Raw genomic sequence first — 25,039 nt, 5'->3', positions numbered from 1 at the left:
CAAGATACAGTACCACTTGCTCAGGGCCGGCTTCTCTGTGCCTCTACAGCCAAGTCCCCTCATCGCCGAATCCACTAGGCAACCACGCTGTGACGGGCAGGAACGTGTATATCTGGGAGTATTCCAGGTCTCCGCATCGCAGTCCTGTGAGCCTGCTACTCGCAGCAATCTCATCTCACAAGGCAGGAAACCCAGACACCGAGAAGTCAAGGAGCTTGGCCTAGGTCTCACAGCTGGGAAAGGGCAGAGCCAAGGTAGTGGTGCTGCAGGGTCTGCGTTCTGCTCTGTATTGATACCCAGGGCGCACCAGCTCTGCATTCTAGAGCCGAGACCTGCAGTCAGCAGGGCTATACACTCAGAGCCTGTGACCTCCGGGTGGAAAGTTCGAAGGCCTGAGCCTCTGCTCTCTGCAGACCAGCGTGGAGCTCCCTGGCACCTGTGTCTTTCGTCCAAAGCTGCTGCACAGCCGCCACGCGCAGTGACGGACCGTGAGCTCGCAGCACCCCCTGGCGGCATCCCTAGCTGTCCCGGCCAAAGGCGCCTGGCTAGTGGAGGGACCAGCGCTAGCCTGCTGAGCCGCCACCATCAGCGGCTGAAGGCCGGGCTCTTCCCGAGAGCCTCGGCATGCGTGCCCTGTGGCTCCGATCCAGGCTGCAGGTCAGAGCTCCGGGTTACTAGTGTGGCTGCAGTTCTGTCTTTCCCAGCCCGCCATGAGCAACCATCGGTCCCGGGTGTAGGGGCCCTGAGGAGGGACCCGGGGATGTCTGTCCATGGCCTCGCTGACGACTACGATGTGCACCTACCAGGCCCACATCCTGCCCCTGTGGGCGCGAGCCGGCAGCGACACCTAGCCTGCTTATCACAGCAGAGTGGAGAGCGGGAAATGCCAGGGCCAGGGGCACGGAAAAGGGCGGAGAGCTGGACCCTAAAACCACGTAGGTTGGGAATATGACCATGAGTCGAGTGCCCTGGGGCCTGATCTTCCTGCTACACTACCCTGTCCTCGAGAGCTTTACAAGCCGGTGACGCAAACAGCCTTTGGGAAGGAGCGAAGGGAAAAGTACTGCCAAAATGACGCCCGCTCCCAGCGCGGCTCCGCCTAGGCCACTAGTCTCTCCGTAGTGAGACCTCAAGCAGCGGGGGAGGGGGTAGCTGAAGGCAGGCAGGGGTTTAACAAAGGGCTGGATGCTTCCTAAGCCTGAGCCAAGACTGTTTCCATGGTAACCCTCTTCCAGGATAAAAGCAGGGGCTCAATGTGATGCTACTGGCTGTGAGAACACAGATGGGGAAACTGAGTCTTAGGGAGAGATAGAAACATGCTACAAGTTTCCCCTCTACTCCAGACACTCAGGTTTCCTACTAAAAGCCCATCATGCCTCAGTACCTGTTTCCTAGAGGCCTTGTTACTTCACACTGAGGACAGGAATAATATCCTTAAGTGAACAGGCTCTGAGAAAGTTACGCTTCTCTAAGAAGACAAAGTGCAATGTCGTGGCGAAAGTCATCATCGATGTAAGGCCTAGTGGTCAGCAAAGGCATACCTGAGAAAAGACATGGGGGCGTGGGAAGGGAAGCAACATCTGGGGCAAAGGAATTGGTCCCCGACCAGCTAGGCAGCGGTTTAGTCTGCCAAGCAACGGGGCCACGCAAAGGCAAAGGAAGAGTGAGTCAGAGAGGTGGGCTCCAGGGAACCATAGGATCCCAAAGTGGCCAGAGGTAGCCTAGCCCAAGTGGTCAGGCACTGGGCAGAGAATGGGTTGTGTCCACAGATGTACCTCAGGAGTGCATGCTGGGCCACTGGAGGCCAGCAGCAAGAGAAGCAGGCCAGTGGTCAAGCCAGGGCAGCCAGGTCCACACACAAGGATGACCCACAGCCGGATGGTCTGGAATAGGGAAGCTTAGGGAGGGAAAGTTCGGGTTCTGGAATGTCTTGAGGGTTCGTTCTGCAGAACTTACCATGCTTTGAATGCTGGGAAAGGAGAAGGAGGAGAGGTCAGGTTCTAGAATGTCCTGGCATCCACTAGACAGAATATGGAAAAGTGAGAGAGGAGACATAGTCTTAGCTCAAGCAACAGGGTGGACAGTGAGCTATCTCTCATCCTTCCTGTTCCAGCTTGGACCACCCTACCCACCCCTCTCACTGTCACCAACCGAACCTCTCATGGCCACCCAAACCACCCTTCCATTTTGCTCTGGCCCCAGCCTGAACATTTTGACAAGCACAACTGTCAAGACTGTCTGAGAAAGACCTGCCTTCCCCCTGGGCTGCTTCTGCAGGGTTGATAATACCCTTCACAGACATTTAACAGAGCCTGTTTTGTGCCATGCCTGGTGCCAGTGACTGGAATCTGCTTACTGTCATCACAGCGCCCCCTTCCACCTCTCTCTCCATTCTCTTCCATGCAGAACCCCACCTGTTTAGAGGCTTCATCTGTAGCACCCGTGACTGGAGCCACAAGTGGGGTGCTATGCAAGGAACAGACCAGAAAAAGTCATGTGGTTAGGAAAGGACTCCCCAGGAGGACAAATGCACAAATTGCAGTGTGCAGGTGGCACACAGTGAATAGGCCAGGGTATGGCTACCAAGACTGTACCTTTTACAGTGGAGGAGCTGAGGCCTCCCCCACTGAACAATACCCAAAATAGCCCAAACCTGAGTCATGGCACACTTTGCCCTTTCAATGCTGATAGGCATTCCCTCCGCCCCAGGAGTTTTTGTCTCCCCAGTGGTGACAAGATGACCCTTCTTCTCATTGGGCCTGATCTTTGGAGGAAGGAATGGTGCTCAGAAAGCCTCAAGCCCGGGTACCATCCCTAGGGTTCTGTCAGCCTCCCTCAGAGATGGCTCAGCTGGCCCAGGGGTGTTGGCCTGATGATGAGGGCTGTGGGTGGGAACTTCAGACATAAACCCTGACCCTGACGGCAAAGCCCCAGAGCCAGCTCAGAAGCCCCACTGTCCCTTCCTGTTCCCACCCTTCCTGTGTTTCACAGGGTCAACGTCCTAGAATAGGGAGGGCAGCCACAGAAACCTTGGCCTCATCCAAGCAGAACTGGCCTTGAGCTTCCAATCTGATAAAATGGACAGAAGTGAGGATGAGGCTGTCTCTCCACAGAGGGCCTCGGAGGCTGAGCCCCGCCCATTCATTACTGGGTTAACAGCAGCCCCTGCCAACAAGCCAAAAGCATGCACTTCAGGTCAGGGAGAGGATCCGTGGGCAACTCTTACTCCAATTGCTCCACCAACATTCCCTTTCCTCCAGTCCTGGCCCACTCTGGATATTTTGGCAATTTGAATGATGGTAAAAAGCCACTGCCTTCCTCCCCCTCCCCCATTCCCCCACCCCCACCTCCAGCGCCCCAGCTAGCTCCATATTCTGGCAAGAGCATGCCTGTGGAGTTGTTGATTCACTCTGCATTTATTTGTGTCCTCTTTACAATGCGCCTGGTGCTGGGCGATGGAGACTCAGTGGGGAGGCTCATTTGCGGATACCGTGAGATGCTCCTACTTGCAGGAATCATGAAGGCAGTGGGGAAGCACCAACCCTGCGGAGGACAGACAGAACCGAGCATGGCAGGATGCACAGGAGTTTCCAGGCTCTCCCAAGAAAAAGGTCCAGAATAGGAAGTGTGGCTACAGGGAAGCAAAAAAGGAGACAAACGGCCAAGGTGGTTGGTGCATAGGCATCCAGTGCAGGGCAAGCCCCATTTGCAGCAGCGCCCCAATGCAGCTGTCAGAACTGTCTGTTCCCACGTGGGTGGCCTGACAGACTCAGCACCCCATACTGGCCACATGCAGGAGTCACCTTTCCAGGGGGCCTCTTCCCCTTCATGTATACACCCATGGGCATGTGTGTGCATGTGGGCTGGCAGCTGGGCACACCTAGAGTTTCTTAAATGCCAATTACACAGAAATTACAGTTATCAGAATACCAAGAGGCCCATGGCGGGGCTCCAGTGGGCATCTTAACCCATACAGCACTCTCCAGCAGCAGGTCTCAAGCCAATGCAATTTCCACATACAGAGAGAGAAAATGAGGCATGGGAGCTCTGAAGAGCCAGGTGACAGGCAAAGCAGCTGTGAAAGGAAAGGTGCCATGTTCATTAGAGTTTGGAAAGAGGCGGAAGGCATCATCTGGGCTCTGCCCACCCTTGCTTATGTACCCCTGAGCTACCTCCCAGCCCTACCCTGGCTAGAATGAAGCTTACCCAGTCTGCACCAGCTGCTAGCAATCCCTTCCTTGGCCGCCAGTTGTCACCACACACTCCTCATGGCCTGGAGAGGCCACTGCCATGAAGATGTCAGGTTCCAAGCTAGATGGGTGAGATTCTTGAAGCTCTCTGGCAGCACCCAAGCACCCAGAGTCAGCCAATAGGGTCCTTCTTTACCGAGATATAAGTCTGAGCAGACAAAGAGAAACCCTCCAGGGTGAGCAGTTCCAATCTTTGAGTACCGGAGGCCCTGGGAACTGGACTGGCAGATGGCAGAGCCAGGACCCTGTTGCTCCGAGATTTAGAAGCTAGACAGATGCTGAGAGCTTGATGTGCTCCTGCTGCAAGCCCATCACCATGGGGTGTAATCCCCAGTGGCCCTGACACTGGGCAGGTATCCTAATGCCAGGCTTCTAGAAATGAGTAGCTGCAGCAAGCAACTGCCTACTAGCGTCACAGCTCCTGGGTGGGTCTCAGGTCCTGGGCCCCTCAGCTCCTGTAGTGACTAATGTTACAGCTCTCAAGCATCAGGTATCCCTATGATTTAACCTCAATAGTGACAAATGTTAGGGCGTCTAAGACCCTTGGTCCTAGGGGCTCGGTGGTACCCTGGACTCTCCCAGTGATGGAGACCAGAGTGTCTGCCTCTCCCTGGGATCTCTGCCTTCTCCCGCCTTCTGTCTCCACTCCACCTCATCCCTAGCTGTTTTGGCCCCAGCCACCCTTTGAACTCTTCAACAACCTGTGTGGTCACAGTGCTGGGGAAGCAACAAGGTCTCTCCTTGTTGAGAAGTCACTCAAATCTCACTAAAGATGAAAGGGGGCGTGTCCTTCATTATCCTGGGATGTACTCCAAGATCCCTACTAGGCACCTAAAGGCGCAGATGGCCCCGAGTCCCGTGGCTCTTGTGTTTTTCTTCTATGGGCATGCCTATGATTTTGTCAGTGAAGCATGGTAAGACACGATGAGAGCAGTAGTACAAGACAGGAAAAATAGAGTGGAGCAAATGCTATGGTGCATCGTAACAAAAGCAATCTGACTTCTCTCTCCCCTCTCTTCCTTTTCCTACTTCCCCTCACTCAGAGAAATTACTTCCTCTTTACCTGAGGGAGCTCTCACAGGTCTTCATATGAGGGGAGCATTCATTTCTCTTCCACTGAGGAGAGCACGCCCGGGTCCTCTACCCATGAAGGGATGTATCAGTTACATTCCTGTTGCTGTGACAAAACACCATGACCAAGGCAACTTACAGAACAAAGAGGTTTATGGCTTGCGGCTTCAGAGGGCTAAGAGTCCGTTATGGTGGGAAAGTATGGTGGCACTCGACAAGCATGGGCGACAGGAGTGGGAAGCTGAGTGATCTTCCTCTCCAGCACAAGCACAAAGCCTGAGAGCTAGATACAGGGAAAGGCCACATGCTCTCAGAGCTCTTCCTCAGTGATGCAGCTCCTCAGGCAAAGACATCCTACCTAACCCTCCCCAAAACAGAGTAGCCAACTAGGGACCAAGTGTTTCTATGCTTAACCTATGGGGGACATTTCTCATTCAAACCACCTCAGAGGAACACTTCCAGCCCCGCCCCTTCACACTGAGGGGAGCACTCCTGGCTTCTTTCTTCAGCACACCTAGGGTGCTGGGGTGTATCTCTACCCTTGCTCTCTGGAGCCATTCTAAATCAAACAAGGGCCACTTTGCTGGGTATGGTGGCCATGCCGATAACCCTAGGACTCAGGAGGTGGAGGCAGGAGGATCAGGAATTCAAGGCCAATCTCAACTCCTCAGTGAGTTCAAAGTCAGCCTGAACCACATGAGAGACCCTGTCTTGAAACAACAATAAATTAAAATTTAAAAATAAGCAAACAAACTACTAAGAACAGATACTGCACTTGATCTTAGCCAAAAGGCCGAGAAGCGATGGTGGTGCACACCTTTAATCCCAGCACTTGGGAGGCAGAGGCAGGCAGATTGCTGTGAGTTCAAGGCCAGCCTGGTCTACAGAGTGAGTCCAGGACAGTCAAGAATACACAGAGAACCCCTGTCTTGAAAGTAGACAGTAGACCCCCAAGTGATGCATGCCCAGAATTGCAAGGCAACAACACACTCCCAATAGAACAGAGTGAGGAAGCATGACACTGTGTCATGCTATTTGGAAGCCAGAAAATTATGAATTCCCTCTTCTAATGTTTTACTGTTTTAAAATAATTTTCATTTTATGTGTATGGGTGTTTTGGTTACATGTATGTCGGTACACCACATGTGTGCCTGATGCACATGGAGGCCAGAAAAATCTCCTGGAACCAGAGTTGTGAGCCACTGTGTGGGTGCTGGGAGCTGACCATCTCTACATCAGGGGAGCACACCAACCTCCTCCTCACGTGAGAGGAGCACCTCCATATTCTCCTCTCCTGAAAGGCCTCTGCAAGTGCAGCAAGCACTCTTACTCACTGAGCCATCATGTGTGCCACCTGTAGAGGTCAGAGGTTAACCTGATAAGGTCAGCTCTCTCATTCCACCTTCTGGAATCAAACTCAGGTCACTAGGCAAGTTCCCTTTCCCACTCCCAACCATCTCACCAATTCCTGGACTATTTGTTTCTGGAACTTTCTCTTTGATGTTTTTGGGAGGGGGGGTGGCGGTTGTTGACTGTGGATAACTGAAAGGGAAGGCAAAAGCTCACATGAGGGAACTGTGGCAGCTGGGTCTCACTGGCAGTTCCCTAGTGACAGAAACAGGATATCTTTTCACATGCATATCAGCCATCTGCGTGCTTGCTTGCTGAGGTGTCTGCTCAGCTTTTTGCCGGTGTTGTAATTGTGTCATTTTCCATTGTCATGTTTTAAGAGTCCTTTGTATGTGTTGGACAATAGCCCTTTATCGGCTGTGTCGTTTGCAATTATTTTCTGCCAGTCTGTGGCCTCTCTTATTCTCCTGGCTTAGGCCATCCTCATAGAGTTTGAATCCTTACATGACCTTTGGTAAGCCTACGCCCTCTCTGCCCGTCTCTGGGAAATGGGGCCTGAACCCTCCGCTAAGCTGTGGTGGGTGACAGGAAATTTGAGCCCCCAGCACAGAGCTTGAAACTCAGGGCTGCTGGGAGTCTCCTGGCTTCTCTGGGCATAGTGTGTGTTGCCCAGAGATCAGGAAAGCCCCAGGGCTTTCCAAGGGGCTATTTGCCAGGAAGACTCTTGCACATAGGGTTTTATTGGTCCCAGGTGGGGCAGAGAAGTTGACCCTAGGGTGACTATGAGTCCAGACACAAGGTTTAAGGAAGGTTGCTCTGCCTGAGACAGCACTGTGGGTCCCTCTCCTGGTCATGCCACTTAACTTCCGACTGTCCGGACAAACCTCTGTCCCCGGATCACACGAAACTCTTTCCCCAAGCCACTTCAGGCCACGATATGAGGCTTCAACGCCTCCCGTGCCAATGAAAACAGCTTCCCCCAACACTATACGCCTAAATCTGATTTAGCCGTTAATTATTAGCAAATTGGCTAGGTTGCACTGTAGCCACGAGGAGGCGCCCTAGCTCCACTGTGCACTAGAACTCTGCATGGTAGAATAGGCCCCAATCTCGTGCCCCAGTCCTCCTGTGCGCCCCACTCTTCACCCCCAGAAGAGGTTGCCCTGTCCTCATCAGGACAGCTCTGTAGGTACACAGGGCTATTCTTCAGAAAACACGTGTCTTCATAAGAAGCCAACAGATTAGAAACTTTGCAGGAAATAGCTTGACTTAGGAAACTCAGGAGAAAGAGGAAGCCTGGGGCTCCCTGAGTCAAGGCCTAAAAGAATATGTAAACTTTTTTCAGTGTTTACATGTTGCTCCGAATTTCTCTAAATGTCATGTCAAGAAGCCAGGGGCTACCTGTTACCTCTGCTGCAGAACGAAGCCTGGTTAACAGCATACCCAGGTGGCTTAGGTAAAATGCCCCAGGTGTCCATGTGCTGTAGACACTCCCCACCCCTGCCCACCACAGACCAACAGCAAATTAGCTCTGCAACCCCTTAGCCTGGCATTTTGAAAAGCACATTATAAGCAGCTGTATACCACCTTTCTCTGGGTAGCCCTGCGCAAGGACAGGGTGGAGCTTAGACACCTGCAGGTAGCATGGACCCCTGCATGTGTGTCCTCTGCAGAAGAATCTTTGCACAGACCCCATGCTCTGTGGCTGAGCCTGCCAATGGCACCTAGGGCAGCCTAGGCAAACTTCATTGGGCCCAGTGGGAGGGGTGGCCCTCAGAAAATTTGCAGCCAACGACAGTGCCTGGATGCACACACATAGCATCACAAGCAAAAAAAAAAAAAAATGCCGAGGGACAGACTATTCAAAAAGCAAATATCAGTTGGAGCTGGAGTGAAAGCTCAACAGTTAAAATCACTGGCTGCTCTTCCAAAGAACCCAGGTTTAATTCCCAGCACCCATTGGCTGCTCACAATTATCTGCAACTCTAGTCCTAAGGGATCCGGCACCCTCTCTGGTCTTTCGGGATCACAAGGCATGCCTGTGGTACAAGCAGACAAAACACTCATGCAGGTAAAATTGAATTTTTAATTAATTGAAAAAAATGCTGACTGAACTTTTAGGCTGTGCCACCTGTCCAACTCTGAGATCCAACTGAGACCTCACAACTTAAGGTCTCCATCCTCCATAGTGCCCCTACACGATGCTACTTGCAAGCCTCTGGTTGCTTTGGCTGAGCTTCTGTCCAAGTGGCTGTCACCTGAGTACAAATATGTGACAACAGAGGACAATGGGTATCATAGTTTGAATAAGAAATGTTCCCTAAAGGCTCATGTGCCCTGCTTGGTGGCATTGTTTGGGGAGCCTTCAGGAGGTGGGGGCTTTGCTGGAGAAGCTCATCACTTGAGGGGGACAGAGCTTTGAGGTTTTAAGCCCCTCCTAATTGCCAGGGAGTCCATACTCCTGGAGCTATACCTCTCCTACCACGACAGATACTCTCCTTTAGAGCTATAAGCCAAAATAAACTTTTCTCTCCTCAGAGTTGTTTTTGTCTTGGCACTTTGTCACAGTGACAGAAAAGTAACTAATACAGTGGGGAAAAGAAGAAAACACTTGACAGTTAGAAACTTGACTTGCAGACTTCAGCAACACAGCCAAGGTCAGCAGCCCTGTGATAGCCTGCGCCCATGGTCTTGGTGCCTGGGACCCTATGCTGCAGTCCACTCGTGAGGATGACCCTTGACAAACACCAACAGCTGGCACTGTGATTCATGCCTAGTCTCCAAAGCTGCTGAGATCCAGCCAAGACCATGTAGCTCAGCTTTGGTACCCTGGGAGGGGTCTGGGATGCTCTGAAACAAGCACGTGGTCTTCTTCAGTGTTCCCCAGCATAAGAGATCCAAGCTGAAGATGCCTTTGATCCTGATCCTTCTGCCTTAATCTGAGATATTGTGTGCAACACACCCACTGACTATTCCCAGTGGAGTTAGGGACAAGTCCAACTCTCAAGGAGTTGTCTTGATGGAGTGGAAGGAAGGAGGAAGTAATAAAAATGAAACTCAAAATCCTCTGACAGGATTGGGCCAGTGTGAGCCAAGCCCCCATCCAGCCTCAGACTGCTTCCACAGTAGAAAAACAGCTCCTGCCCTTGGAGTCTCCTCCCCAGAAGAAAAAGAAATGCCTGCTGCCAGGAGAAAAGTAAAGGTCATCATCAGAGTGGACAAACCCAGAGGTGAGATAGAAAAGGGCAAGGGGGTGGATCACAATCCAATGGGGGAGGGGCATCCCTAAATCAGTTCAGAGGGCATTGGACTGGACAGCACAGTGAGGTATTCTCTGAAGTGGGTGAACCAATGGAGTTCCAGTTGCTCTGCAACACGGAAGGGCCCTAAACAGTTCTACTTTAGCCCAAGTATAGAGGACAGTCGAGTTGGGCTCGGGAAGATGAGCAATGTGAGAGCTCTCTCATAAGCAGAGTCCTTGCAAGTTGATCTCACAGAAGTTGAGAACAAGGTCTGGGGAGGACAGAGGAAGAACATTCGGTGAGGGGTACAAAATGATTGAGGGGGAATGTTCTGGTGTGCCATGGCATAGCACATGGAGGGGTGACTAATATGGCTCATTATGCCTCAAAAAAGCCAGAAGAATTAGAATATCTTCAGATCAGAGAAACGATGAGAATCTAAAGTCGTATACAGTGTAACGACCCTGTGTTGGAGATATCCCCCCATGGTCTCAGCATTTGAACACTTGGTTTCCCCCGTAGGTGGCGCTGTTTGGGTAGGCTTAGGAGGTGTGGCCTTGCTGGAGGAAGTATGTTACTGGAGGTGGGCCTTGAGAGTTTACAGACTAAGTACTGTTTTCTTGTTTGCCCAGCTTGCTGCTCAGGGCGCCATGCTTGCTGTGTGCTACCATACTTCCCACCATGGTGAACTGCTCTCTCTCTCTCTCTCTCTCTCTCTCTCTCTCTCTCTCTCTCTCTCTCTCTCTCTCTGCAACTGTAATCCCAAAGAAACCTGCCCTTTGTAACTTGCCTTGCTCATGGTATTCTATCACACCAACAGAAAAGTAACAAATACACAAGCCAATGGACACACAACTCAAACCATCATTCTGTATCGGCATTCAGTCCTAGCTACTCAGATGACTGAGACATAAGGATGTCAAGTTCAAAGCCTGTCTAAGCAACTTAGTAAGGCCTGATCTGAGCATGAAAAAGAAAATGAGGAAATAGCTTCATGGTAGAATACTTGCCTTGCATATAAATTCGATTCCACTCTGCTTAAATAAATAAAGTGGGAAAGTGTGTGTGTGTGTGTGTGTGTGTGTGTGTGTGTGTGTGTGTGTGTCTGTGTATCTTTCAAACTAGGGGCCTTAAGATGACCATGAGGAATCTGGCCTTGAGTTCCCTGAAGCCATGGTCTTGCACTTTCATAACGATATGCCTAAACCAGACATGGTGGCGCACACCTTTAATCCCAGCACTCGGGAGGCAGAGGCAGGTGGATCTCTGTGAGTTCGACCCCAACCTGGTCTACAGAGTGATTCCAGGATATCCAGGGCTACACAGAGAAACCCTGTCTCAAAATAAATAAATAAATAAGTAGGAAGGGGGTGCGAGGGGAGGGGACTGGGAGGAGAAGAAGGAGGCTGCAATCAGGGTGGAAAGTAAATAAATAAATAAATTTTTTTTTAAAAAAAAAGATATGCCTGAGAGAAAGCCTGGGACCCAAAGTCACATGTACATGAGGAGATGGCCAGGGACTCTTCTCAGACAATGATGCCAAGATGCCTCCATGAGGTTCTGCTGGACCAGGGCATCTCAGCGATCCCTGGCAGATGGAAGTCAGGGAAGCAATGCAGTGGGGGTTGAAGAGCTTGGACCACTATGAAGGTGGTAATCTTGCGTCTCCTGGGATGCAGTAGGACAAGGATGGATGACCAGTATGATGGGGAATGCTTCTGCAACTGGAGCTGGGGAATGGAGGCCACAGAGACTGCTAAGAAGCATGACTTGGAACCAGCTTGCAGTCAGGCGCTCCTGAGACGCCTGTTCTCCACTGCTACGTGCAGCCAAGACATTGCTCCAAAGGGGCACCTAATGGACAAGATTCAGGGGAAGTAACCATGATCTGGCAGGGTAGCCCAAGCTGTGGGGGAACAGGAGCAGGTGCTACCAGCCAGGGAGTGACTTATACCTCCAGGGTGTCCCAATGTGTTCATGTGTTCGTCAATGGAACTCCATCTAGCCTTTTGTCCTGCAGATGGCTGTCACAGCAGAGCTGCTAGCTCTGGGACTCTGAAGTCCAGAGAAACGAGAGCGTGAGGAGTAGGCCAGTGGCAAGGAAACAACCAATGCTACACCCCTGGGGAGGGGGACAGTGAGAAAGGAGGGCAGAGCAAAAACCTCTGGGTGACGGCCCTCCACAGGAGCTATGATTGTAGGGTTTGCTTGGCTTGTGCCTGACTTAAGATTTATTTCTTCAGCCAGGCGGTGGCGGCGCATGCCTTTAATCCCAGCACTCGGGAGGCAGAGACAGGTGGATCGCTGTGAGTTCGAGGCCAGCCTGGTCTACAAAGCAAGTCCAAGACAGCCAAGGCTACGCAGAGAGACCCTGTCTCAAACGCCCCCCCAAAAAAGATTTTTCTTCTTTCTTGTGCGTACGAGTGCTTTACCTGATGTGTGCATGTGCACCATGGTGTGTGTCTGGTGCCCACAAGGGCCACAAGAGGGCATCAGATCCCCTATAAGAGGAGTTACAGATAACTGTGAGCTGCCGTGTGGATGCTGTCAACCAAATCTGTGTCCATTGTAAGAGAAGTGAGTGCCCTTAACCACGGAGTCATCTCGCCAGCTCGCATGTTTATTGTTTTCCTTTAAAAATTGTTTAGAGAGAGAGAGAGAGAGAGAGAGAGAGAGAGAGAGAGAGAGAGAGAGAGAGTGTGTGTGTGTGCTCACACATGTGTGCGTGCATGTTTGCATGCACTTCTGTGTGTTTGTGTACCCGAGCACTTGTGGTGCAGAGGAGATCAGAGGACAGCTTGGAGGCGTCAGTCAGTTCTCTCCTTCCACCATGGGAATCCTGGGAGTTAATCGGGTTATCGGGTTGAGTAGCAGGTCCCTTTACCCATGGAGCCATCTTGCCAGCCCTCATGCCTGACTTCTGTTTGTTTTAAAAATTTTCAATCACAGCTTAAAAACAGGAGAATTTACACCAAAATGTAGTTTGCAGTGTCTGGAAGAGTACCCACTCATTGGGGGCTATGTGCCACTGTCCCCAGCAGGCCACTTCTCAGGTCCTGCCCACCACTCCCAGTAAGAATGTTCTGTCCCCAGGCAGAGCTGGTGGCACAGACACCCGCAGTGCTGTGACCTGTGAAGCCCTCAGCTGCGTCTACTCTGTCCCTGTGGTTGGGTTCTCCTGTTGTGGTATTGGAGGTTGAACCCTGAGCCTCACACACACACACACACACACACACACACACACCAACCACATCTACCGCTGAGCTACATCCTCAGCCCCGCCCCCGCCCATACCACCTTTTGTTAACTCTTTGGAACGGGGTACCACCCATTAGCTCTCAATCCTCCTGCCTCAGTGTCCCAAGTAAGCTGGGATTACAGACCTGCTCGACGCAACCCAGCTACCACGCCATAGTTAACACACTGTGCCACGTGTATTATAATAGAATGTAATAGCCATGTGCCATGGCTGCCACATGTAATTGTTCCAGGATGCTCACAGAAAGAAATCCTGTCTCAGAGGACACAAAGTCAGGTGGGCATGCCACTCTGGCCCTCACTGTAGACCTCAGGAACATCCCTTCTGCTCTCAGGCATCAGTTTCCCCCTTTTGCACACTTCCTCCTTAGTCGAAGCCTAACAGAGCTGAAATTCACGCGGGCTCAAAGAAAACTGGTCTCCTTCAACCCCGCCCATGTCCTCCACAGACCTGCCACCATCACATCCAAGGTGACCTGCCAAGCAGCTGGGGTCCACATCCGGGAAGGAAGAGGCAGCCGGAGAGGGCAAGTGTGGGCAGGAGGACAGGCAGGAACCATGACAGAAAAGGCCAGCTAGCTGACCTGTGGCTTGCACTCCGAGCTCACCAGTTAGGCTGGGGACCCTGTGACATTCCAGTGCTAATGTCAAAGGTCAATGTGTTACGAAGGGAAGGAGACAAAGAGGCTGAATAGCTATTTTTGTGCTATTTGATCATTTTTAATAATGTATATGTGCTATTCTTATAATCAAACACCAACAGCAAACAAAAAAAAAAAACTTTTAAAGTGATTTTTTTTCTTTTTTCCTTTTTGAAACAGGGTCTCTCTATACAGCTCCGGCAGGTAGAACTCCCAGTGTAGACCAGGCTGGCTGGAACTCACAGAGATCTGCCTGCCTCTAGCTCCCCAGTGCTGGGATTAAAGGCCTGTGCTACCATGCACAGCTGATTTTTTATTCTTTGAAAAACACAGTGAAACTAGGAATGGAGTGTCAGCTTTAGCCATAGTCGAGGAGTGGAGTTCCGAGTCCCCCTACAGCTGTTTCCAGTTTTCAGGCCATCATCAGCCTCGGGTGATCTTGACCTGTATTCTATGCCTGTTGGGGTGCATCTCCCTCCCTCCGGGGCAGAGACCCAACCAAGACCAAGCAGGTTAGCACGATTAAGTTAAGTTACAGAGTCACAGCAAAAGCCACTCAGGAGCGGCACAGCTGCCCACGGGCCCAAGTGCCACCCGAGGGACTGCCTCACGTGGCACCTCGCGTGGCACCTCACATGGCACCTCATGGGGCAAAGGTGGTGAAGAAGATGAACATCTTGACCAGGAAGGTAGTGACAGAGCCCTGCCGCCACAGTTTCATCTCTACCTCCAGGGCAAAGTCCCGGGGCTCCAGGACAGAGCGTTGCAGGGACACCACACCAGTGTAGGCATTGAGTCTCCGTGTGACGAAATAGCCCTCTTCATTGCCTTTGGTGATGGTCAGGGAGATGGTGTCCCCGGCAAAGGCAGGAGCAGGGCCTATACGGAAGATGTGCGCTGGTACCAGCAGGCCTGTCTGGAAATTGAGCTGGTAGTGTGTGATGCGAGCCGGCGAGGTCTGACACTCCGCGATATCCTGGCATGTGGTGCGCTCACACTTCCTGTGGGGGGGGGGGCGGGGAGGAGAATGCTTGGTCAGTGGTTGGGGACCCTCTCCCCATCCCAGATATGGGACACACCCCAGCAGCTGGTTCAGGAATCGGTGGAATCGGGGGCCAAACGCGAACTCTACCCAGAGGAGTCCAGCACAAGCAAGTGCTTTACCCCTTTGGGCCTCAATTCCAACAGCTGTGAGATGGACTCCCATGGTGGGGTGGGGGCTAACAGTGCCCAGCACAGGGTCCCAGCAGGCCTGTCGGCAGCTTTTGTAGCCATTTTGTTCCTTCGTTTTTTCCCATTCCCTCTTCCGTCACACCCCTCTTCCCAACACAGGCTCAGTACCACCGGCCATGGAGGCTGCCCCATGAAGCTGCACCGGTGAGGGTCTGCTGTCTGTGGGTTCCCACAACCCCTCAGGAAGTAATGAGTGTCTATGGTAAGGATCTGTGGTCAAATGCTGGGAGTTTTTTACCCAGGCGTGCATGCGTACATGCGTGGGGAGGTGAGGCTGGGAACTGAAGTTCCCAGCAAAGACTATGTCTGTGTTAAAGATTCTACAAGGCTGATTAACTAGTTATAACACCTATGTCTCTGGAGAGTTGGAATGTTACAGGTCCTGTAACCAAATTAACTTGGGCTATCTTCAGCTCCATCACTAATCATTCGCTGGCCATCTCTGCCTGTGACCTGCGTGTGTCGCTAGGTAAATCCTTTGGAAATGCACAGACTCCTAGCTTCCACCTACATACAGGTAAGTTAACTTAACTAACTAATGTTAAGAATGTCCCCCAAATAATAGGCAAGAGGTTTCCCCACTTTGTGCAACCTGCATGTGTCCACCGGTGTATTTTAAAAGTATGTTCGTTTATAAATCTTTGTTCCTTTACCATAAAAGTGTCATAAAACTGTTCATGCACTCATGCACATGCTATTTGAGTCAGCCTGAATTTAGGTTCCTGGGCTGTGGCCATTTATATCTGGCTCTAGGTCAAACTTTCCCCCTTTGAGGTGACAGCCCTCCTTTTGCATGGATAGTCCCACATTTCTCTTCATGGTGCTTTCTGGGAAAAGCTAGGAGGTGCTCATAGTGGGGAGCACCTGCCACTTGGCCTGTGGCACGGCAGCAGCAGTGAAGGGCCCCGGATCACACGGGGCGGAAGGCACTCACGTTTCTGAGACACGGACATAGTTTGGTGGACACTCGAAGCGCAGGCAGCGGAAACTGCCCTGGATGTTGTGGCAGGTCTCAGCCTCAGAGCAGTTGTGGGTGCCCAGTGCACACTCATCCAGGTCTGAGAGGGGAAAGTAAGGCTGTTAAGAGAGTCCTCAGGCTTAGGAACCCAGCCTGCACCTCTCCCGCACACACTGGAGGCCTGGGTTCCAGGCAGCCGTATGTCTAAGAGCCCCGCTCATATATAGCCCCACCTCACCACCACACACAGCGGCAGGGGCTCCTAACTCTGCACGCCTCTCAGAACAAATTTCATGGTCTACCTCTGAGTACCCAAAACTGGCATGCACCCCCCAGCAGCAGAGCCACCACCCTCAGTGCAGAGCTGCCTATAGCTGCCCTTCCTACAGCTAAAGCACTCCTCCCTCAAGACACACAGGAGCCGTGAGAGCTAGCCACTGAGGGCTACATATCAGCTCACTGCACAGCAAGGCCATGCAGGCTCCAAGTCCCAAGGCTCTCCTGTGGGGGAGTCAGGACCCCTCCCACACCCACCTTGCCTTGTTGGCTTGCCAGGCCCAGATTTGGTGGTCAGTGGCACTGACCTGAGAACCATAGCTCAGAGTCCAGCTCAAAGGAATAGACAATGCCACAGGTCTGATCCATGCTGGGACCGGCTCCTCTACAGCAAATCTGACAAGCTACTGAAGCTGGGGCTTGTATCCTCAGTGACAGGAGCCACCTCCCCCACTTCCCGACCCCCACAGCTGTGGCAGGGGAATATTAACCCGCACCAGACTAGTGTTGGCCTCCCTGGGATGTGTTCCCTACAACCGGGCCTCTGGATCACACACACTCCTGTCCCAGCCTGCCCCTGGACAGTTTGGCCAAGATTTAAGACAGCAGCCCAGATCTCTGAGGCTCTGCTTCCAGTGTGTTCGTTGGCAGTCCCCTGCCTCCTCACACCAGGGTACAGTGCAGATTTAAGCCCAAGCCTAGAAGATTCTATGCTGGCTTAAATAGCAGGAAACCCATTGCCTTCCTCATCCCAGGCCTGGATACAGGGACCATTGTCCTCAGCACAGCTGTTCCAAGCACACGGGGTTACTGATAAGCCCTAAGCAGGAGGAAATTCACAGTGCCTGGTGCATGTACAGAGCTGCCCAAGGCCTGGTAGAGTGGAGGCTGTCACTCACCCTTGCATGACCTCCCATTGGCCATCATAGTGTAGCCCTGCTCTGGGCATGCGCACTGGTAGCTCCCAGGCACGTTGACACAGCGGAAAGTGCAGAGAATGCCGGCGCCCTGTGCACACTCGTCGATGTCTGCCAGAAAGGGTCAGCTGGTGAGCCTCACCCATCCACAGGCACAGCCGGGACGCCCAGGGGCCATTTACAAGGGAAGACATGAAGGCTCCAACGGTGGGAGCGACATGCTCAAAGCCATATAGAAGATGAGGATTGGAACTGGAGGGTGACTCCCAGGACTCTGCATTACTAATGATGATGGTACAGCCAGGGCTCTTCCGGTGCCAGCCCGGCTTGGGCGATGTACTCACATTGAGTTCAGGGTTATCTCACTTTACAGATGAGGAACGTGAGGACAGAGGGGAGCAACCCAAGGTCTCACAGCAAGAAAACCAAGGGCTGGGATATGAACTCGGACCCAACACTAAATCCCCTGGGCTCCCGGCATGTAAGGAAAGGGTCCCTTCTTCATGAGAGTCCTGGGAGGGGACAGGTGCCTACCTGTGCAGGTATGCCCATCCTCTGCCAGCTGGTAGCCCTGGCGGCAATAACACTGATAGGAGCCATAGATGTTGGCACACTCCTGGCTGCAGCGCCGGGTCTCACACTCGTTCACGTCTGTGGGGACACAGTCTTCACCATGGCGGATCCTCCCAACCCATGTAATGGGTTGGGCTGGCTCACCAATATCTTTCACCCCTTGAGGAGGGTGGAGGCCGGCAGGGCACTCAGCAAGGGCAGGACAAACGAAGGCAAAGCCTGGTGCTGCCCTGCTAGGGGCACACAACTGCTGGAACAGATGACTCTTGAGTCACCTAGGTGCAGCACAGTCCCTGAGAGATGACACTACGTGGAGGTGGGAGGTGGGTGCAGGAGAAGTGTGGGGTGAAGGAGGGAGAGCTGGTTCATGGCTCCCGTGGAGTATCTGCCCACTGAGTCGCTTCAGAGTAGACTGTGCCAGGCCTACACTGGATTTGGGGGAACAAGCATAAACAAGGCAGGCAAGATCTTTGCCTGGAAGAGCTAGCTCACGTGTGGAAAGAAGGAAGGGAAGAGAGTAGTGAACAAGACAGTCAGCAGCCTTAAGTATGCCAAGTGGCATGGGGAAAACACATCAGAGAAATGGGAAGGGGGGGCCTCATGGTGGCCCTGTGGTGGGCTGAAGCCTTATCTGAAGTGACCAGGGAGAGTCAGATCAGAGAGGGCAGGGCCATGTAGCCATCTGGGAAACGGGCTTTGCAAGTGAGAGCTTGCTGAGTGGTTTTAAGGAACATGGATAAGGCAAAGGGGGCAGGGGCTGAGGAACTGAGGGGAATGTGAAAGGAAGCGAGCCACATCTGACTGGCTAATTGTTGAACCTCATGCCATTTGCAAAAGTCAAGCCACGTGTCACCGTGTGGCTTCTCCGCTCTGCTAGGCTAAGCTTCTGGGTGGCAGACTCCATGCTCAATTTACCTCCAAGTCTCCAACATGCAGCCAGTGGGAGCACAGAGGTGAATTGTGCCTAGGCAGAATGTTGGGGAGGTAGAGGCCCTTGTCCACTCCAAGATGCCCACACCCAACTTGGCATGAGGCATGCCCACAGTATAATGACACCAGTGGGTAAGAGTGACTGTCCCAGTCCCCTGCTACAGCTAAAGCTGCTCACACACAGCAGAACCAAAGAGCTGGGAGTCCCACAGAAGTCTTAGCAGATTTGTCCCATGTAGAAGGGAGTGAGAGAGACAGTGCTAAGAAGATGGAGCCAAAGATTCCATGGTCTCTCAGTTGAGGCTCAGCTTCTCACCGAGCTGCCTCATGGCTTCCTTCCCCAGTGGACCTGAGCCAACTGCACTAGGGGCATCTGTGGGAACAGTGTGATGTCGCTTCCCTAGCTACAGGCCCATCACACTTCGGAAGACTTGAACCAGAGCCTGCGCCCACACTTGGTTTATCTCAGTACACACTTCGAGGCTTACACCAGCCATGTGTGTACACAGCAGCTCATTTTACATATGTAGTGACGTTCCTGGTTTATGAAAAGCCAGAAAAATTAAACTTCCCTGGACATTATTACTTGATGGCATCATCTATGGGAACCATGTGACCCTTGCTCCCTCACGGCTCTTGAGCTCTCATGGTTATCCTGCGCCAGACTCCCTGTGACCACAGTAGGAATCAGAGGCCGTCTGTCCAAGTGGGAGCCAGGTGCATGGGGTCAGAGGCCAGGGGTCAGAAGTCAGGGTGGACAGTACCTTCACAATGCTTGCCATCTGCAGCCAAAAGGAAGCCAGCAGCACAGGAGCAGCGGTAGGAGCCTGGTGTGTTCTCACACGTATGCTGGCACAGGCGGCCCGGCGAGACCCAGCACTCGTTCACATCTGCAGGGGGAGACGGTGAACAGCAGGCACAGAGTGGGAAGCCAGCGGGAAAGTGGCCCAGAGGCAGAGTCACCCAGAGTCACCAAAGGGTGCAGAGGCACAGGAGGGTAAGATGATAAGAGGGCTAGAGCATGGAATCTGAGCCAAGAGGAGAAGGGCAGCTCGAAGGCAGCCATCTGGAAAAGTCCAGGCCAGAGAGCTGAAAGAGTACAGAGGGGCAGGCTCTTTGTTCACAGGGGACCCCAGACCCCAGTATTCCTTACCAATGCAGGTCCTGCCGAATGCATCCCTCTGGAAGCCAGGCTTACAGTCACAGCGGTAGGACCCAGGGAGGTTATGGCACAGCTGGCCCTCGCCACAGCGATGCACACCCGTCTCACATTCATTTACATCTGCGGGGGCAGGCAAGCAGGGCACCCTGACGTCTGGACGGCCCCTCTGTGGAGGGCCTCTTGAGCAGAGAGCTGGATGGGGAGCCTGGGTGGGTGCAGGGAAGCTCCAACCTTACCCACACATTCAGAGCCATCCTCGTTGGCATGGTAACCACGCCTGCAGACCAGTGGGTTCCTCTGACACGTGTAGGAGCCCACCGTGTTGATGCAGCTGAATCCCGAGCGGCAAGGCTCCAGCAACGACGTGCATTCATTGATGTCTGCAGAAGGGGCAAGTGATGGGAAGCCCGACTGGCCCCTCCTACACTCATCTGGCCCCTCTGGGCTTTAGGCATAGACTGGCCCACTCCCTAAAACCTGGCATCTGAGAGTCCCACCTCTGGAAGCCACAGCCACTGGGCTGACATCTGTACACATCTGTCCAGTGCAATAGCTAAAACAAGGGGAAGGCAAGGCAGGTCGTGGGTTGTTTATTATTTATCAAAGTATAAATTAATTACTGGTGTTTTTTTTTTTTATTAACATGGTTGCTTATCTGGTCTCCTCCCCACTAAACAGTTCAGCAAATACTATGGCTGCTCCCACCTAGAACCCTGGAACCCAGTAGGTACTTGGAAGATGCTGCCCACAGGAATGACTGAAGAGCTCTGTGGATATGTAAGATCTTCCCCTCCTTGCCTACTCTGGCCTAGAGGGCCAGTGCTAGGGCACCAAGGATCCCATGTGCCTTGTAAGGCATAGTGGTGGGAGCCCCTAAAGGCAGTACTTTGGCAGGGAGGGCTCCGACAATCAGGCTGGCTGAGAGAATCTTGGTCAAGCATCAACAGGCAGATACTACCCCCACCCCACCCCACCCCACCCCTCACCATTTGGTCTCCTTGTGATAAGCTATTGTTGTCACACAAACTGCCTGTCACCTGACATTGTCACCACTTTGCCTCTCTGTGTCATTGTCCCCTCTGCCACCTGTGTTCTAGCAGAATCCAGGTCATTAGCTCTGGGGACATGGCCCGTCCTGGATGTTTGGAAGGAATGAGTAACATCTCAGACTCTCTCAGGACAAGGAGGCCAGCATCTGTCACATTGCATGTCTCAACCCTAAACATGTCGTGGAGCTGATCTAGAAGCCTCGCAGTGGTCGTAGACAGTGAACGTGACTGTTTTCACTCCAGTTGGGAACCCTGTGACACTGAGTCACAGACAGTTCTAGGTCACAGTCATCTGGGTCAAAAACACATGATCTGCATTCATCCACTTTGGTCCCATGGATAGGTAAACTGAGGCCCTGAGAGAAATAGCTCCAAGGTGGCGAGCAGAGCAGCTACCATTCTGCAGGTGCCCCACCCCACCCCACCCCTGACTCAACAGATGGAGGCATTGAGGCTGGGAAAAAGGAGCAACCAGCCAGACTCACCAGCGCTCTAAGGCCCTCAGGATCCCAAGAGCCACAGCCCACGGCCTGCTTACCCACACAGTTGCCCTGAGGGTCCTGCAAGAAGCCATCCATGCAGCGCTGCCGGGCCTGGCAGTAGAAGGAGCCCTTGGTGTTCTGGCACGAGAAGCCTGGCTGGCAGTTGTGTGTACCTGTCACACACTCGTCCACATCTGCCACACAGAGGCTGGGGATTAGGGGTGGGAGGCAGGTGGACCCCCACGCCATCACACCCGGCAGCCCTGGCACCCTTCCCATCACTGCACCCTCAGTAGTCACAAAGATCCGCATCCCAGCAAGGTCGCAGAGCAGAGTCACTGGTGAGGCCCATGTCCAAGGAGTAAAAATGACATAACCACATGCCCCAAGCTTCTCACAGTCCCTGACACTATTCAAAGCATATGGGGTGATTTGATTTGCCTCATCCTCACAGCAACACAAGAAGTAGGTCCCGTGGCTGGCCCATATTATTGAGGGGAAACTGAGGCACAGGCAAGCTTCCATTGCTATGGAATGCCAGGCGGTGTGGCTCTCTACCCCTCGTCACACCACACTCGGGAGGAGCAGACAGAAACACACATGAGAGACCGTATCCCAAGGTCAAGCAACACGTGTCCCTGGAGCACAGAGGTTCACACGTGGGACCCTTACCACGGCCCTCCCTCCATATGCCATAGGTCTCATGTTTAGTGTTCCCTGTGCCCAAAACACCATTCCAGGCAGGCTCCCGTCATCTAGATCTGCACTACACTCTTACTTCTATCGAAGCCTTTCTAAAGACACACCCTTCCACCTCCCATGGTCACCCCACCTTCTCTGTTTTCCCCACATCCTCTACCACAAAGCCACAGAAAGGTCACCTCATACCAGTGTTACTGCTGGTACCCAGAACCCCATCTGGCATTAAAAAAATAAACTTAAGACACTTGAAAAAAAAAGTCCGTCTTCCAAGAAAGCTAGAATTTTCCAGTGAAAGGAATATAAGCAATCCTCTGTGGGGCTCCAAGTAAGTATGCAGACAGGAAAACTGAAGTACAGTGAGGGGGAGCGACTGGCAGAGAGGCCAGCAGGGGGGCAGGAAGGCCAGGGGCAGATGCTGGCCTTGTCCCAACTCTCACCCATAGCCTCAGAGCTCCCTGCCCCAAACACCCCCATCCCAAGGAAATCCAAGTGAAGAAATGTGGGGGAAGGGAAGGGACTGGCAGGGGTAGGGACATCTATGGGGTGCAGTCAGCCTGGGGAGCAGAAGTGGGGCTGGGCCTCAGCACCTTCTCACCTGTGCATTCGCCATCTGTGAGGGCGTAGCCTGGCTCACAGGTGAGCGCCTTGTAGCACTGAAAGGAGCCTGGTGTGTTCACACAGTGCTCGGCCCGGGTGCACGTGTGCATGTCCGTCACACACTCGTTGATGTCTGCGTGGAGATCGAGGCAGCTGTCAGGGCCTGCAGGGGCTCCAGGTACATAGGCCTAGCACAACCAGGCACTAGGACACAGGAAGCACCAGGCTCAGACCTCAGGTACTCACCATGCAGGGAGAAGCACGCAGCTGTGATGTCCCTTCATTCAACAAAGATTTATCACACCCCTCTAGGCGCCAAGCGGGGCTCTCGGCAAGAGGGACAGGCGAATGGACAAGACAGAAACACCTGCTCTTGGAGCAGATACTTGGAGACGCATAGGCAGTGAGGTTGCCCAAGAGGGCTATGGGGACCACAGCAGGAGGGAGGTGGGCTGGGGTGCAGACAGGGCAAGCAAGTTTAAGGCAGGGACGAGGAGCACTGTCGGAAGACGACATCTGAGAAAGAATGTGAAGAGGTGACAGCAGAAACCACTCTGACAGTCCAGGCAGAAGGAACAGTTATATGACAGCCCAGGTGGGTTCGGGGCCAGCCCAGAGGCAGGTGTGGCTGTAGGAGAGAAGAGAATGTGAACAGATGAGGTTACAAGGAGGATGGGAGCCATACAGGGTTCCTGGCATAGGTGTGAGGGCACCCTGGCTGAGCTGGAGAACAGATTCGGAGGAAATGTAATTATCCATAGAGGGATGGTGGCTGGTACCACTGGCTGTGGGAGAGGGCAGAAGTAACCTGACCGCTGGTGACAGAGGTGAGGGTGAGAGACCAGGAAATCCGTAAAGCCTAGAGCTGAACGGCCAGACAGGTGCCGCACATGGGATGGGGCAGCTGGCAAGACCAGGTGTGCAGAGGAAGGTCCCAGAGTTCTTATGGGCTAGAGACCTACTTCTGGGCTCACTGAAGGAGCTGAGGAAGGTGGTCAGGTGGCTGAGGTAGGTCACTTGAGGGAATAGGTGCATGAAGAAGAGGCCAGAGACAGACATTAGGACACTCGAGGGATGAGCAGCTGGGAGGGGAAGCAGAGAATTGAGGCAAAAGGAAACAATAGTCACAATCCATTAATTACCTCCGGGCCAGAGCTAAGGAGCCTTGGAGGCTCCACCCAGCCCTGCTTCTCCTTCCTGTCCCTGTCAAGTAATGGTACTAGGCACTGCCTACTCGCTCAGAGCCACACTGACCAGCACTTGTTCTGTGCCGTGTTCCTGTGGCCGCACAGTAGGGCAGCACAGCCCCTGACCTTCATGAGCGGTCAGCTGAGCATCTAGATCAAGGCAGGCAGGTGGAGACACATATGAAGAGGCCCTGGGCTCGGATCAGAAGCTTGTCTCCCTAGTCCTGAAATGCCCGCTGCTCCTCAGGGGTGGTAACATTTGACTTGAATCTCTGAGGATAACTAGTGGACCAGGTAGGAGAACGGGGTAGAGAAAGACACCCTGCCAGGCCAAGATGGCACGGACAAGAATGGGGATAGGGAAGTGACAGTTCTGAGCCACGTTTGCCATGGAGGTAAGATCAGGCACCACAAAGACACAAAGATTTCTGATTTACAGCTGGATTGGCACAGGGAGCCAGGCACCCAGGACCCCAGGAGTTTCCCACAGCTGGGAGGCCTCACAGTATTGAATGACAACAGCCACCACCCACAGAGGATCATGGGGGGTCAGACCCACTGTCTCGTGATACAGGGGTGGCCATTTCACAGATGGGGAAATCTCTATCCCCAAAGGGATGTCAATGGACTAAGTGACACAGCCAGCAAAGATGAAAGCCAGAGCGCTTGCTCCAAGCTACACCTTTTCCCCACTGCTTGCTTCTTGCTGCAGAGAGGCACCAGACTGCACCGTCACAGCTCCCTGCCGTCCAGCCCAGCTGGTGATCAGGGAGCCCTGGCAGAGACCTCACCCAGTGCTGTCCCCAGCATCCATGCCTCAGTGACTCAGAAAACCCCTGCCAGGGTTTCTCATGGGGACTAATACACCTGGCCTCCACGGTGACCTTCAAAGACATGTGCCACCTTCTATCTCTTTCATGGAGTGGGAATCTAAGGCTCAGAGTGGTCAGTGGACTTTAGTAAAGCCACCCTGCATCCCAGCATGATCCTGCCCCTCTCCTGCCTGTGTTTGCACACCTGAGTGGAGTAACTGGGGGAACCCCCAAAACCCTCAAGTGGTATTTGCATGGAACAGGAGGAGAATGTGCTGATAGTTTGTGCAGAATAAAGTGGGAAGAAATACAGAGCGTGCTCATAAATCTTGCTGAATGGAATGTATCT

General features: G+C 52.9%; 1 protein-coding gene and 1 pseudogene across 1 annotated transcript in view; both read right to left on the bottom strand.

The window, feature by feature from the left end:
- Positions 1-5,947: 5,947 nt before the first annotated feature.
- LOC127197806 (uncharacterized) lies at positions 5,948-6,126 on the bottom strand (annotated as a pseudogene).
- An 8,309-nt stretch (positions 6,127-14,435) lies between these two features.
- Fbln2 (fibulin 2) overlaps positions 14,436-25,039 on the bottom strand; it is a 37,119-nt gene continuing 26,515 nt past the window's right edge. The window contains exons 8-16 of the mRNA XM_051154909.1: positions 22,690-22,824; positions 21,449-21,586; positions 20,098-20,241; positions 19,853-19,981; positions 19,464-19,589; positions 17,731-17,847; positions 17,179-17,307; positions 15,980-16,103; positions 14,436-14,813 (exon numbers count right to left, since the gene is read on the bottom strand). Of these exons, the coding sequence (XP_051010866.1) occupies positions 14,456-14,813; positions 15,980-16,103; positions 17,179-17,307; positions 17,731-17,847; positions 19,464-19,589; positions 19,853-19,981; positions 20,098-20,241; positions 21,449-21,586; positions 22,690-22,824 (1,400 nt within the window). The 3' untranslated portion in view covers positions 14,436-14,455. The remainder of the gene's footprint in view (positions 14,814-15,979; positions 16,104-17,178; positions 17,308-17,730; positions 17,848-19,463; positions 19,590-19,852; positions 19,982-20,097; positions 20,242-21,448; positions 21,587-22,689; positions 22,825-25,039) is intronic.

Source organism: Acomys russatus, chromosome 13 (assembly GCF_903995435.1).
Source record: "Acomys russatus chromosome 13, mAcoRus1.1, whole genome shotgun sequence".
Taxonomy (NCBI): domain Eukaryota; kingdom Metazoa; phylum Chordata; class Mammalia; order Rodentia; family Muridae; genus Acomys; species Acomys russatus.
The sequence above is the reverse complement of the archived record's forward strand: the minus strand, read 5'-3'. Positions and strand labels throughout refer to the sequence as shown.